Here is a 16,202-nt window from a genome sequence, read left to right as displayed (position 1 = left end):
TAGCTGTAGGAAACCCTGAAGTTTCATTGTAAGATTGAAAGAAATGGCTCGCATAGGTGTGAGTATTAAAATCCTAATGGTAAACTGCTGAACCATTTACAACAAAGTGCCAGAGTTTAAAGCCCTCATGAAAAGCAAAGAAGCTTACATGATAATATGTACAGAACGTTGGTTGAAACCTGAAATTGATCGCAGTGAAATTTTTGGGGAACATTTAAGTGTATATTGAAAGGCCAGGTAAATGGGAAATGGAGGGGGGGTGTATTTATTGTAGTAGACAAACACTCGGCAACGACCCATACCAGTGTTGGGCTGGTGCCCACTTTCATGCAGCATGATCAGCCCCAGTTGAACCGCTCTGTCAGGAGGGTAAATATGGAGTTGGATCAGTTGCGTAGGGCGGCCACTCTGTCAGACATTGAATTGGTTCCTGTCGAGGATATTGATAGGGGGGATTTCACAAGGCATGGCCTACACCTCAATAGGAAAGGGAAGGGTAAACTGGCAGGGTTGTTAGCAAAATCCATAAGGAGGGACACTAGTACTCATGGATGTACCTCTTTTTTAGACTAATATCAGCATCCAATGAGAAGTTCAGGAAGGCAGGTGCTAAAGAGGTCCACAACTCACAAAATTCTCACAACAGGAAAGTAAATAATAATGTTACCATATTTAACCAAAATATTGATGGATTAAAGAAAAAAGTAGCTTCTCACAAAAGTAAAGTAAAAAATAATGTTACCATTTTTCACCAAAATATCCCCAGATTTAAGAATAAAGTAGATGAACCCCCAGTTTGTTTAGATGACACTAAATCTTATAATGCAATAGATATACTATGCCTGTCTGAGCATCACATCGTTTCTGATATGGAAAAGGTAAATATCAGTGGTTATAAACTAGCTGCACACATGAGTAGAGAGAATAAGGTGAAAGGAGGAGTTGCCATATACACTCCTGGAAATGGAAAAAAGAACACATTGACACCGGTGTGTCAGACCCACCATACTTGCTCCGGACACTGCGAGAGGGCTGTACAAGCAATGATCACACGCACGGCACAGCGGACACACCAGGAACCGCGGTGTTGGCCGTCGAATGGCGCTAGCTGCGCAGCATTTGTGCACCGCCGCCGTCAGTGTCAGCCAGTTTGCCGTGGCATACGGAGCTCCATCGCAGTCTTTAACACTGGTAGCATGCCGCGACAGCGTGGACGTGAACCGTATGTGCAGTTGACGGACTTTGAGCGAGGGCGTATAGTGGGCATGCGGGAGGCCGGGTGGACGTACCGCCAAATTGCTCAACACGTGGGGCGTGAGGTCTCCACAGTACATCGATGTTGTCGCCAGTGGTCGGCGGAAGGTGCACGTGCCCGTCGACCTGGGACCGGACCGCAGTGACGCACGGATGCACGCCAAGACCGTAGGATCCTACACAGTGCCGTAGGGGACCGCACCGCCACTTCCCAGCAAATTAGGGACACTGTTGCTCCTGGGGTATCGGCGAGGACCATTCGCAACCGTCTCCATGAAGCTGGGCTACGGTCCCGCACACCGTTAGGCCGTCTTCCACTCACGCCCCAACATCGTGCAGCCCGCCTCCAGTGGTGTCGCGACAAGCGTGAATGGAGGGACGAATGGAGACGTGTCGTCTTCAGCGATGAGAGTCGCTTCTGCCTTGGTGCCAATGATGGTCGTATGCGTGTTTGGCGCCGTGCAGGTGAGCGCCACAATCAGGACTGCATACGACCGAGGCACACAGGGCCAACACCCGGCATCATGGTGTGGGGAGCGATCTCCTACACTGGCCGTACACCACTGGTGATCGTCGAGGGGACACTGAATAGTGCACGGTACATCCAAACCGTCATCGAACCCATTGTTCTACCATTCCTAGACCGGCAAGGGAACTTGCTGTTCCAACAGGACAATGCACGTCCGCATGCATCCCATGCCACCCAACGTGCTCTAGAAGGTTAAGTCAACTATCCTGGCCAGCAAGATCTCTGGATCTGTCCCCCATTGAGCATGTTTGGGACTGGATGAAGCGTCGTCTCACGTGGTCTGCACGTCCAGCACGAATGCTGGTCCAACTGAGGCGCCAGGTGGAAATGGCATGGCAAGCCGTTCCACAGGACTACATCCAGCATCTCTACGATCGTCTCCATGGGAGAATAGCAGCCTGCATTGCTGCGAAAGGTGGATATACACTGTACTAGTGCCGACATTGTGCATTCTCTGTTGCCTGTGTCTATGTGCCTGTGGTTCTGTCAGTGTGATCATGTGACGTATCTGACCCCAGGAATGTGTCAATAAAGTTTCCCCTTCCTGGGACAATGAATTCACGGTGTTCTTATTTCAATTTCCAGGAGTGTATATCAAAAGTTATCACTGTGTAGAAAGCTTACATACAAAAACGTTTTGTGTAGAGCAACATATAGAAGCATGTGCCTGTCAACTTAAACTGAAGGAGGGCTCTTTTATAAATGTAACAGTATATAGGTCCCCTTCAGGAAACTTTCATTTATTCCTGGAAAACCTGGATGCCTTGTTGTGCTATCTGTCAGATAGGGGAAAGCAAATTATTATTTGTGGGGACTTCAATGTCGATTCACTGAAAGAGAGTAATAGGAAGAATGACCTGGAAGATCAGCACATTCCTCAATCTGGGGAACTATCAAGAATGGGGTTCCACAAGGGTCAGTCTTGGGTCCTTTGTTGTTCTTAATATATATTAATGACTTGCCATTCTATATTCATGAAGAGGCAAAGTTAGTTCTCTTTGCTAATGATACAAGTCTAGTAATCACACCTGACAAACAAGAATTAACTGATGAAATTGTCAATAATGTCTTTCAGAAAATTACTAAGTGGTTCCTTGTAAACGGACTCTCACTGAATTTTGATAAAACACAGTACATACAGTTCCGTACAGTAAATGGTATGACCCCATTAATAAATATAGACCTTAATCAGAAGCGTAAAGCTAAGGTAGAATATTCAAAATTTTTAGGTGTGTCCATTGATGAAAGATTAAATTGGAAGAAACACATTGATGATCTGCTGAAACGTTTGAGTTCAGCTACTTATGCAATAAGGGTCATTGTAAATTTTGGTGATAAACATCTTAGTAAATTAGCTTACTACGCCTATTTTCACTCATTGCTTGCATATGGCATCATATTTTGGGGTAATTCATCACTGAGGAATAAAGTATTTATTGCACAAAAGTGTGTAATCAGAATAATAGCTGGAGTCCACCCAAGATCATCCTGCTTGTTATTAACAAGCAAAACCCAATTCAAAAGTAATAGCAGTGTGCATAACTACAATACTAGGAGAAAGGATGATCTTAACTATTCAAGATTAAATCTAACTTTGGCACTGAAAGGGGTGAATTATACTGCCACTAAAGTCTTTGGTCACTTACCAAATAGTATCAAAAGTCTGACAGATAACCAACAAGTATTTAAGACAAATTAAAAGAATTTCTGAATGACAACTCCTTCTACTCCATAGAGGAATTTTTAGATATAAATTAAGAAAAAAAAGAAAGAAAATTATAAATTTTTTTTTTAAAAAACAAAAAAATAAAAAAGTTGTTATATTAACTAAATTGGGTTGTTAAATTAACTTAATTATGTCATGTATTGGAAAATTTGACTCATTCCACATCATTAAGAAATATTGTATTCATGATCCATGGAACTAGTATTAATCTAATCTAATCTAATCTAGTGTTGCTCGGTTCTTTCAATTTGACATCTGTCATTAATTTTCCTACTCGGATAGTAAAGGACAGCAGCACATTGATAGATAACACTTTTATAGACCAAGATAGGTTTAAAAACATAAATTCTTGTCCTGTTGAGAATGGCCTTTCTGATCATGATGCTCAGCTAGTTACAGTATATGACATAGCTCCATTCAGTAATTCAAAACTACCCTCCAAAGTTGTGCGTTCAATTAATTAGAAATTTCAGAGAAAATCTTCAGCAGTTTGACTGGGATGAGATGAACAATGAACCTGATACTGCTAATTTAAAATATAACTTATTTCATGATACACTTGTAAGAGAATTTGAAAACTGTTTCCCCAAGAAAGTAGTTAAATCTAATTATAAGAAACCATGCTAAAAACCTTGGCTTACTAAAGGACTAAAAATATCTTGTAACCACAAAAGGGAACTGAATCTAACAACAAGTAATGATGCAGAAACAGACAAATATTATAAAAACTACTGTGCTACATTAAGAAAGGTTATTAAAAAGTCCAGAAGCATGTGCATCTTGTCTGAGATTAATACCTCTGATAACAAAATCAAAACAATTTGGAATATTATTACAAGGGAGACAGGGCAACCAAGAGTACAGGATGATTGCATCACCATCAAAGCGAATGGAAACTTGATAAACAACAAGCTGGAAGTTGAAAACATTTTGAATAATCATTTTTTAAATGTTGTAGAGAAAATAGGATTTAAATGTTCATTAGAAGAAGCAACGCAGTTAATGGAAGAGGCCTTACCCACACCATTTGATACGATTGAAATTCCACCCACCTCTCCTTCTGAAATTAAGAAGATAATAAACTCTCTCAAGAATAAAAGCTCGCATGGAATTGATGGCATTTCCAGCAGGATAATAAAAGCTTGTTCCCAAGAAATAAGTGAGATTCTTAGCCACATATGTAATAGTTCTCTGAAGCAGGGTATTTTCCCAGATAGACTGAAGTATGCCATTGTTAAACCACTGCATGAAAAAGGGGATACGTCTGATATCAACAACTACCGCCCAGTCTCTCTTCTGACTGACTTACCCAAAATAATTGAAAAAGTAATGTATTGTAGAGTAGCTTCACACCTTAGTAAACATAAAGTTTTAACACGAAGTCAGTTTGGTTACCAGAAGTGTTTTTCAACGAAAAATGCTATATATCCTTTCACTAATGAAATATTAAATTCTCCGAGTAACCGGAAGTCACCTGTTGGGGTTTTTTGTGATCGATCAAAGGCTTTTCATTGTGTAAATCATGGAATACTTCTAGATAAACTCAAGTACTGTGGTATGAATGGGACAGTGCTCAAATGGTTTAAATCATATCTAACTGGAAGAGTACAGAAAGTTGAAATAAACAGTTCACATAATATGCAAAAAAACTGGTGATTTCTCAAACTGGGAAACAATCAAGAACAGGGTGCTGCAAGGTTCGGTCTTGGGTCCTCTGCTGTTCTTAATATCTATTAATGACTTGCCATTCTATATTCATGAAGATGCAAAGCTGGTACTTTTTGCCGATGATAGAAGTACAGCAATCACACCCAACAGACAAGAATTAACTGGTGAAATTGTAAACGATGTTTTTCAGGAAATCATTAAGTAGTTCTCTGCAAATGGGCTCTCATTAAACGTTGACAAAACGCGGTATATACAGTTCCACACAGTAAATGGAACTACACCATTAATAAATATAGACTTTGATCAGAAATCGGTAGCTAAGGTAGAATATTCAAAATTTCTAGGTGTATGCATTGATGAGGGGTTGAACTGGAAAAAACACACTGAGGATCTGCTGAAACGTTTTGAGTTCAGCTACTTATGCTATTAGGGTCATTGCAAATTTTGGCGATATACATCTCAGTAAATTAGCTTACCACACCTATTTTCATTCTCTGCTTTCGTATGGCATCATATTCTGGGGTAACTCATCATTGAGTAAAAGAGTGTTCATGGCACAAAAGTGTGTAATCAGAATAATTGCTGGAGCTCATCCAAGATCATCCTGCAGACACTTATTTAAAGAGCTAGAAATCTTCACTGTAGCCTCACAATATATATATTCACTTCTGCAATTTGTTATTAGCAATCCGAATGAATTCAAAAGTAATAGCAGTGTACATGGCTACAACACTAGGAGAAAGGACGATCTTCACTACTCAAGGTTAAATCTAACTTTGGCTCAGAAGGGGGTAAATTATGCTGCCACAAAAGTCTTTGGTCACTTACCTAATAGCATCAAAAGTCTGACAGATAGCCAGCATTTAAAAGGAAATTAAAAGAATTTCTTAATGACAACTCCTTCTACTCATTAGATGAATTTTTGGATATAGTAAGTGGGTAATTTCCTCAACACCCACAAAAAAATATATAAAAATTAAGTGTCATGTAATATTTTGTGTAATGTAATATCTTGTATAGACACCTTTTATTAACCAGACACGTTCCACATCATTATGAAGTGTCGTATTCATGATCTATGGGACAAGTACTAATCTAATCTAACTCAAATCCACCAAGATAGAAATTGAAGTAACATGTGAGATTGTTTGGCAAGACTCAGTATCAGATGTGGGCACAAAATGATAACTATCACTCATCAGACTCATCTCCTAATGTAACTGTAAACTTTAGAGAAAACATGACTTCACTTGTACGTAAGTTCCCCAATCATACTGTAATAATTTGTGGAGACTTAAATCATTCAACAATTAATTGGGAAAATTAACAGTTTTGTTAGAGGTGAGCTTGATGAGACATCCTATCAAACTTTACTAAATGCCTTCTCTGAAAACTACTTAGTACAGACAGCTGCCCCCCCCTCCCCCCCCCCCCTACCTTGATGGAAATATATCGGATCTAATGGAAATAAACAGACCTCACCTCTTTGAGGATGTCCAGATTGAAACTGGTGTAAGTGACCATGATGTGGTTGTGGCAACAATGGTTACCAAACTACAAAGAACAACTAAAACAAGCAGAAAGGTGTATATGTCCAGTAAACTATACAGCGCATACATAAAGTCTGGGAACACTTTGAATTATTTATTGCACAAGAACTAAACATGGTACAAATGTCATACATATTGCATTTTGAAGAGAAACTCTGAAAGTTATTTTTGCTAACATTTGATATGCGAACCATGAGTGACCCAGCAGATGACAAAATGGAAATCGAATTCTTGCCATACCCACCCCAGCACGGCATCGTCGACTGTAGCAGTCACTTCCCGTATTCTCTCCCAAAGCTCTGCTACATCATGTGGCAGAGGCAGTACATACACCAGATCTTTAATGTTTCCCCACAGAAAAAGGTAACATGGAGTGAGATCTGGTGATTGGGGAAGCCATTTCGTGGAACAGCTCGCTCCACACCTGAACTCACCATGTTTGCGACTAGTGCTGACTCTCGACAAATTACCAATACACTGTGGCAGTGTACATTTTCAGGATTTCTCATCAAAGTGACATATGTACAATATCTGTACAATGTTTGTTTCTTGTGCAATAAATAATTGAAATTGTTCCCGAACTTTATGTACACCCTGTATAAACAATCAGTAGTGCCATATCTCAGTGAGGAGCTTGAAGCTTTCAGCACAGGTCAGGAAAATGTAGAGGAACCCTGGCACAAGTTAAAAACATAGTTGATCATGCACTGGACAGATATGTACCCAGTAGAACAGTACATCATAAGAGGGAATCTTCATAGTGTACAGTCACTGTAAAGAAAATTCCAAAGAATCAGAAATTACTGCAAAGTAGGTATACAACAAAGCGTATGGCTATAGACAGAGAGATACTGAATGAATTGCATTTGGCTGTGAAGAGAGTAATGCATGATGCCTTCAGTGACTACCATAGCAGAATATAGTCAAGTGACATATAAGAAAATCCAAAGAAATGCTGGTCTTACGTAAAAGCTGTCCGTGGCACCAAAGTTAGTGTCCAGTCGATAGCAAATGAAATAGGAATTGAAATTGAGGGTATCAAAGCCAAAGCTGAAATGGTCCATTTTCAAATGTTCCTTTACAAAGGAAAACCCTCTTACCACTGGAAAGATGAATGAAATAAGTATTAGTGTCAGTGATGTTGTGAAACACCTGAAATTGTTAAAACTGAACAAAACTCCAGGCCTCAATCGAATCCCTGTCAGATTCTATACTGAATTTGCAGCCGAGTTTGTCCCTCTTCTAACTATAATCTATTGTAGATCCCTCGACCTAAAAACCATGTCCAGTTCTTGGAAAAAGGCATAGGCCACACCCATCTACAAGAAGGGTAGTGGAAGTGATCCACAAACTACCTACCGTACAATATCTTTGACATTGATTTGTTGTAGGATCTTAGAACATATCCTAAACTCAAACAAAATGAGGTATCCTGAACAGTATGGGCTCTTAAGTGCCAACCAGCATCAATTTCGATAACATCAATTGTGTGAAACCCAACTCACACTTTTTTCACATGACATACTGAATGCTTAGGATCAAGTCAACCAGGCAGATGCAGTGTTTCTTGATTTCCATAAAGCATTTGACTCAGTACTGCACCTAGGATTATTGTTAAAAGTACGATTATACGGGGTAACAAGTGAAATTTGTAACTGCATTGAGGGCTTTTCGGTAGAGAGGACACAGCATATTATCTTGGATGGAGAATCATCCTCTGATGTAGAACTTCCTCAGGGAAATGTGTTGGGACTCTTGCTGTTCATTATTGACCTAAAAGACAATATTTATAGCAAAATCACACTTTTTGTAGATGATCCAGTTATCTATAATGAATTACTATCTGAGAGGAGCTGCATAAATATTCAGCCAGATCTTAATAAGATTTCAACATGGTGCACAGATTGGCAACTTGCTCTAAATGTTCATAAATGTAAAACTGTGCACTTCACAAAATGAAAAAATGTAGGAGCCTATGACTATAATATCAATGAGTCACTGCTGGAATCAGCCAATGCATACAACAATGCATGGGTGTAACACTTTGTACGGACATAAAATGAAATGATCACACTGTGGTAGTCATGGGTAAAGCAGGTGGTAGACTTCAGTTATTTGGTAGAATACTGGGGAAGTACAATTAGTCTACAAAAGAGATTCCTTACAAATCACTTGTGTGACCCACCCATACCAGATAGGACTAACAGGGTGTATTGAATGTATACAGAAAAGTGCAGCGTGAATGGTCACAGGTTTTTTTAAAGCATGGGAGAGTGTCATTGAGATACCACAGAAACTGTACTGCAGACTCTTGAAGACAGGTGTGAACTATCCCAAGAAAGTCTGTTAACATAGTTTCAAGAACCAAGTTTAAATGATTACGCTAGGGATATTCTACAACACCCTACATATCACTCACATAGGGATCTACTGCACACACAGAGACATTCAAACAATCGTTCTTCCCACACTCCATACATGAATGGAACTGGAAGAAACCCTAATAACTGGTACAATGGACTGTACCCTCTGCCATGCACCTCACGGTACTTTGCAGAGTATAGATGTTGATGTAGACTTACTTTTACTTCTTTTTTACTGATACTAAAAACAAACTGTATTCTCATTTTAAGCTTACCAATATCAATTGTACAACTTATACTGTATGATAAAACTGAGCATTAAAGAAACAGTAAATCAATCAATAGGTTATCAACACACACGCACACACACAGTAAAGCATACATCAAAGGAGTCAGCACTACTTTTGAAAGTATTGGTTAAGCAGTCTTCTTCTTATAATGATAACATTTTGGGTGTATGCTGCCAATGAACCAATGTCTACCATATGCATCACCTACAACTGAACCTATGTTATCATTTCAGTTCATATCCTGCACACTGTTACATCCAGGTATTTGTGAGAGTTCACTGCCTCTGTGTCTCAATGATGTTGTAGTCATAGGATTCTAGTATTCTATGTTTTGTGAAGTGTACAATTTTTCATTTATGAACATTTACAAAGAGTTGTGAATCTTTGCACTACTTTGAAATTTGATCAAGATCTGCCTGGGTATTTCTGCAGCTTTTTTCAGATAGTAAACTGTTGTAGGTGAATGCATCAAGTGCAAAAAGTCTGGGAGGATTAATAGTCTGCCAGACCAGTAATACACAAAATTAACTACAAAGTTCACAACACACTTCCCTGGGACATGCCAGAGGATTCTTCTACAAATCAGAACATCATATGCATGTAAATGAAAATAAACAGTAATTAGGAATTTCATATAAAATGTCATTGAAGTACTAACGTATTAAAATAGACAATATTAGGTTCATGCACATAAATGTCTGTGTGTTTCAGGGCTTCTGTTTTGAGAGAATATGTTATGAAAGACTGTGACAGGAGGGAAACAAAAACATACATTTGAATAGTCTTGATACTCTTTTACAAGCGAAACATCAATCAACAAGAGCCATCAATGCATGACAATGAAGGTGAAAATGGCTAATTTTTTTTTTTTTTTTTTTTTTTTTTTTACACACACACAAGTCACTAACTGAAATTCTTGGTTAGCTTCTATTATTTTAAAACTTACATTTCACTTATTGACTTTCTTTTCACAACTGGTTTCTTCTTCTTTGGTTCTGGTTGCTGTTGCTGACAGCTCTTTTTGGACGTTTTTCTTGCAACTTCAGTCTGAATTTCCTTATCCTCTTGCAGAGCGGGAATTCCCAATTTTGGTACAAAACCGGATACGGCTGTCTCTTGAAGACCTTCCTCGATGGCTTGATTTAGCTTACATTTCATGAGAAATTCCACACTTTGTCGATCATCTAATTTCCTATTTGGATGTATGTCACTTGCTGACTCTTTTCCGTAAAGTTTAGGCGTTTCCATTGGAAATGATGATGATTTTTTCACCTGGTGTAACGAGCTTTCCGCGGTTTTATTCCTCGCCCGTCGCTGTTTTACATTTTTGCGCTTATTCATTTGCGATGACTTCTTAATTGTTGCATCGCTCAGCTCCATCTGCGAGGTGACTGACTGGCTTCCCACATCTTGACATTCCGTTGCCACCTCACGCGATTTGTTTCCGGTGCTTCCTGATACCTGATATGCTGTTCGAAGAAAGTGTAGAAATTCCGCGAATGATATTTCGGAATATGATCGTTTGAAATCAAACATCTTTTTTTCTGAAAACGGAAACCGGTATTCAGATCGCAACCGGCGGACCAAAATAAATCTGCGATTGCAATTTTACATTCCTAATTTTGTGTTACTGCACAGATCAGAATTTTTACATCATTACTGTTATTTCTCCCTGATACTGAGATTGTTCTTTGCAATGTCTTATTGCAGTAAATTATCTATGTAATATATCGTATATGTAATGAGTACTGTGTATTAAACTTCTTAATTTCTTACATCTGTAAATAACTTTGAGCAGTATACTATTGATGAACGTACAATTGCTTGATTCTGGTGTAACAGTGCACAAATACTGTGACTCACATTGTCAGAACGTAATAGTTTTATCCTCGCTAAGTATAGTACTAAATAAGTTCATGAATCCACGTAACATGTCACGGGGATATGTTCCTACCGACAGAGTTAGCCAGTCAAGAAAAGCATTTCATTGTTTAAAGCAAATTAATGAAACTCTATCTCCAAAATTTTCCAGCAGCAAGTCACATTATTCTCTTACCACAATACATTTCAAAGACACGTTAATGGAAATTACTGGTTTTAAGACGAATCGCGTAAACGTACCATATTTGTTTAAATCTGTTAAGTGAAGGATGATTGGATCCAAACAATTTTAGAATTTGTCTTTCGTATTTGTGGGAACAATGTAAATACTACTTCCTTTTGACAAACTAAAATTCTAATTTATGAAACGCAAATGGAATCATACGCAATAATAGATAAACAGATTAAATTCATAAAAACCAGACAGTACTCTGTGTAAATGAATAAAATTTCTGAAGTGATAAGTGTTTTTACAGCTTTAAACAGCACCAGCAATTCAGCATTCTTCTGATCTATAATTATCTTCGACACGTTACTATATGGATGTACTTTTGAACAAAATCAAAATGAGGACGAATTTCAGTACAGTACTCTTAAGTTTTCTCTGAATTTAACATATTGTTATACGTACGTGTGTAATATTACTTCGTAACAATGTATCACTTGTTCCGTGGTATTGATGCATTGAATCCTGTCAGGTGTACTATGAGAAGCTATTTAAATTGTCTACTTCGCCACCGCCGTTCGATTGCCCAATTTGAACTTCGCGGCTGTAGCCCGAAGTATTTGCATATGCAATAATCGATATGTCTGTCAAACCGACAACTCGATCGATCCATTGTATACTACCATTTCAGATGGATTAATAAATTTGAATCTTCAGCGATAGACAAGCAAAACTAACCTTACAATTATCGGCTGACGTATTTCATTTATGCATAATGTCAACTGAGATTTGCAGTGAAATAGTCAGGAATTTATTTGTTGTTGTTGTTGTTGTTGTGGTCTTCAGTCCTGAGACTGGTTTGATGCAGCTCTCCATGCTACTCTATCCTGTGCAAGCTTCTTCATCTCCCAGTACCTACTGCAACCTACATCCTTCTGAATCTGCTTAGTGTATTCATCTCTTGGTCTCCCTCTACGATTTTTACCCTCCACGCTGCCCTCCAATGCTAAATTTGTGATCCCTTGATGCCTCAAAACATGTCCTAACAACCGATCCCTTCTTCTAGTCAAGTTGTGCCACAAACTTCTCTTCTCCCCAATCTTATTCAACACCTCCTCATTAGTTATGTGATCTACCCATCTAATCTTCAGCATTCTTCTGTAGCACCACATTTCGAAAGCTTCTATTCCCTTCTTGTCCAAACTAGTTATTATCCATGTTTCACTTCCATACATGGCTACACTCCATACAAATACTTTCAGAAACGACTTCCTGACACTTAAGTCTATACTCGACGTTAACAAATTTCTCTTCTTCAGAAACGCTTTCCTTGCCATTGCCAGTCTACATTTTATATCCTCTCTACTTCGACCATCATCAGTTATTTTACTCCCCAAATAGCAAAACTCCTTTACTACTTTAAGTGTCTCATTTCCTAATCTAATTCCCTCAGCATCACCCGATTTAATTTGACTACATTCCATTATCCTCGTTTTGCTTTTGTTGATGTTCATCTTATATCCTCCTTTCAAGACACCATCCATTCCGTTCAACTGCTCTTCCAAGTCCTTTGCTGTCTCTGACAGAATTACAATGTCATCGGCGAACCTCAAAGTTTTTACTTCTTCTCCATGAATTTTAATACCTACTCCGAATTTTTCTTTTGCTTCCTTTACTGCTTGCTCAATATACAGATTGAATAACATCGGGGAGAGGCTACAACCCTGTCTCACTCCTTTCCCAACCACTGCTTCCCTTCCATGCCCCTCGACTCTTATAACTGCCATCTGGTTTCTGTACAAATTGTAAATAGCCTTTCGCTCCCTGTATTTTACCCCTGCCACCTTTAGAATTTGAAAGAGAGTATCCTTTCTTCTAAAATAAGTCGTAAGGTTAGTATAGCCTCACGTGTTCCAATATTTCTACGGAATCCAAACTGATCTTCCCCGAGGTCAGCTTCTACCAGTTTTTCCATTCGTCTGTAAAGAATTCGCGTTAGTATTTTGCAGCTGTGACTTATTAAACTGATAGTTCGGTAATTTTCACATCTGTCAACACCTGCTTTCTTTGGGATTGGAATTATTATATTCTTCTTGAAGTCTGAGGGTATTTCGCCTGTCTCATACATCTTGCTCACCAGATGGTAGAGTTTTGTCATGACTGGCTCTCCCAAGGCCATCAGTAGTTCTAATGGAATGTTGTCTACTCCTGGGGCCTTGTTTCGACTCAGGTCTTTCAGTGCTCTGTCAAACTCTTCACACAGTATCTTATCTCCCATTTCATCTTCATCTACATCCTCTTCCATTTCCATAATATTGTCCTCAAGTACATCGCCCTTGTATAAACCCTCTATATACTCCTTCCACCTTTCTGCCTTCCCTTCTTTGCTTAGAACTGGGTTGCCATCTGAGCTCTTGATATTCATACAAGTGGTTCTCTTCTCTCCAAAGGTCTCTTTAATTTTCCTGTAGGCAGTATCTATCTTACCCCTAGTGAGACAAGCCTCTGCATCCTTACATTTGTCCTCTAGCCATCCCTGCTTAGCCATTTTGCACTTCCTGTCGATCTCATTTTTGAGACGTTTGTATTCCTTTGTGCCTGCTTCATTTAATGCATTTTTATATTTTCTCCTTTCATCAATTAAATTCAATATTTCTTCTGTTACCCAAGGATTTCTATTAGCCCTCGTCTTTTTACCTACTTGATCCTCTGCTGCCTTCACTACTTCATCCCTCAGAGCTACCCATTCTTCTTCTACTGTATTTATTTATTTGTTCATAATAGTATAGTATGCTTCGTATAGGCAATAAAGTGTCGGACTTCCAACGTTATCTCGCAATGCTCTTCCTTGCACAGTGGTTTCAACGACGAAACTATTATTTGTATTATTGTTTACTTTATTTTATCTGATTATTAAACACGAAGTCGTTTTAATCAAACCTTATTCAATAGCACAAATATTTAGCCGTTATGTTCTAAATAAACTCTGTCAGGAAGACCAGTGTAAAAAACCACTGCGTACATTGCAATCACAACTGTTTTTGTGTGAGATCTTTGGGTATTCTGTGTTCGAACACATACACGCATAGTGTCGTAATTGTTCGTACGGTAGTTTTGTGATTGTGGCACAGATATGGAAAAGGGATAGCTAATGTCAAACCTTCAGATTTACTACATAGTGGTGGTCTGCTCACGCGGTAGTTTTGTGATTGGCGCACAGTTATGAGAAAGGGGTGATTGATCTCAAATCTTCAGAAATATCACAGGGTGGTTGTTGATATCAATAACTGAACGTTGCAGTTAGCGTTACCGAAGTCAAGGAGGTATGAGACAGCGGTTTCGTTTCTAGTTACTACAGCATCTGAGCGCTTAACACGACAAAAAGATTCGGCTTTGCAAGGTGTGGACAAAAGCATTTGGAAAAGCAAATGAAATCAAATAATCTGATACTTCAATGAGTTTAGAGTTCACAGCAATTTTGTCTTGGGTTCGCCTATCAAACCACCGTGGATGGGTTCAGCTTCCATAAAATATACTCCTGGAAATTGAAATAAGAACACCGTGAATTCATTGTCCCAGGAAGGGGAAACTTTATTGACACATTCCTGGGGTCAGATACATCACATGATCACACTGACAGAACCACAGGCACATAGACACAGGCAACAGAGCATGCACAATGTCGGCACTAGTACAGTGTATATCCACCTTTCGCAGCAATGCAGGCTGCTATTCTCCCATGGAGACGATCGTAGAGATGCTGGATGTAGTCCTGTGGAACGGCTTGCCATGCCATTTCCACCTGGCGCCTCAGTTGGACCAGCGTTCGTGCTGGACGTGCAGACCGCGTGAGACGACGCTTCATCCAGTCCCAAACATGCTCAATGGGGGACAGATCCGGAGATCTTGCTGGCCAGAGTAGTTGACTTACACCTTCTAGAGCACGTTGGGTGGCACGGGATACATGCGGACGTGCATTGTCCTGTTGGAACAGCAAGTTCCCTTGCCGGTCTAGGAAAGGTAGAACGATGGGTTCGATGACGGTTTGGATGTACCGTGCACTATTCAGTGTCCCCTCGACGATCACCAGTGGTGTACGGCCAGTGTAGGAGATCGCTCCCCACACCATGATGCCGGGTGTTGGCCCTGTGTGCCTCGGACGTATGCAGTCCTGATTGTGGCGCTCACCTGCACGGCGCCAAACACGCATACGACCATCATTGGCACCAAGGCAGAAGCGACTCTCATCGCTGAAGACGACACGTCTCCATTCGTCCCTCCATTCACGCCTGTCGCGACACCACTGGAGGCGGGCTGCACGATGTTGGGGCGTGAGCGGAAGACGGCCTAACGGTGTGCGGGACCGTAGCCCAGCTTCATGGAGACGGTTGCGAATGGTCCTCGCCGATACCCCAGGAGTAACAGTGTCCCTAATTTGCTGGGAAGTGGCGGTGCGGTCCCCTGCGGCACTGCGTAGGATCCTACGGTCTTGGCGTGCATCCGTGCGTCGCTGCGGTCCGGTCCCAGGTCGACGGGCACGTGGACCTTCCGCCGACCACTGGCGACAACATCGATGTACTGTGGAGACCTCACGCCCCACGTGTTGAGCAATTCGGCGGTACGTCCACCCGGCCTCCCGCATGCCCACTATACGCCCTCGCTCAAAGTCCGTCAACTGCACATACGGTTCACGTCCACGCTGTCGCGGCATGCTACCAGTGTTAAAGACTGCGATGGAGCTCCGTATGCCACGGCAAACTGGCTGACACTGACGG

At 40.2% G+C, this 16,202-nt stretch overlaps 1 protein-coding gene across 1 annotated transcript in view; it reads right to left on the bottom strand.

Annotated features, from left to right (window-relative positions):
* The window catches only part of LOC126214946 (SANT and BTB domain regulator of class switch recombination-like), a 119,407-nt gene extending 108,869 nt beyond the window's left edge, over positions 1–10,538 (bottom strand). The window contains exon 1 of the mRNA XM_049941583.1: positions 10,327–10,538. Within this exon, the coding sequence (XP_049797540.1) occupies positions 10,327–10,538 (212 nt within the window). The remainder of the gene's footprint in view (positions 1–10,326) is intronic.
* Positions 10,539–16,202: the final 5,664 nt, after the last annotated feature.

This window comes from Schistocerca nitens, chromosome 12 (genome assembly GCF_023898315.1).
Source record: "Schistocerca nitens isolate TAMUIC-IGC-003100 chromosome 12, iqSchNite1.1, whole genome shotgun sequence".
In the NCBI taxonomy this organism is placed as follows: Eukaryota; Metazoa; Arthropoda; class Insecta; order Orthoptera; family Acrididae; genus Schistocerca; species Schistocerca nitens.
This window is presented reverse-complemented; position numbering and strand designations above follow the sequence as displayed.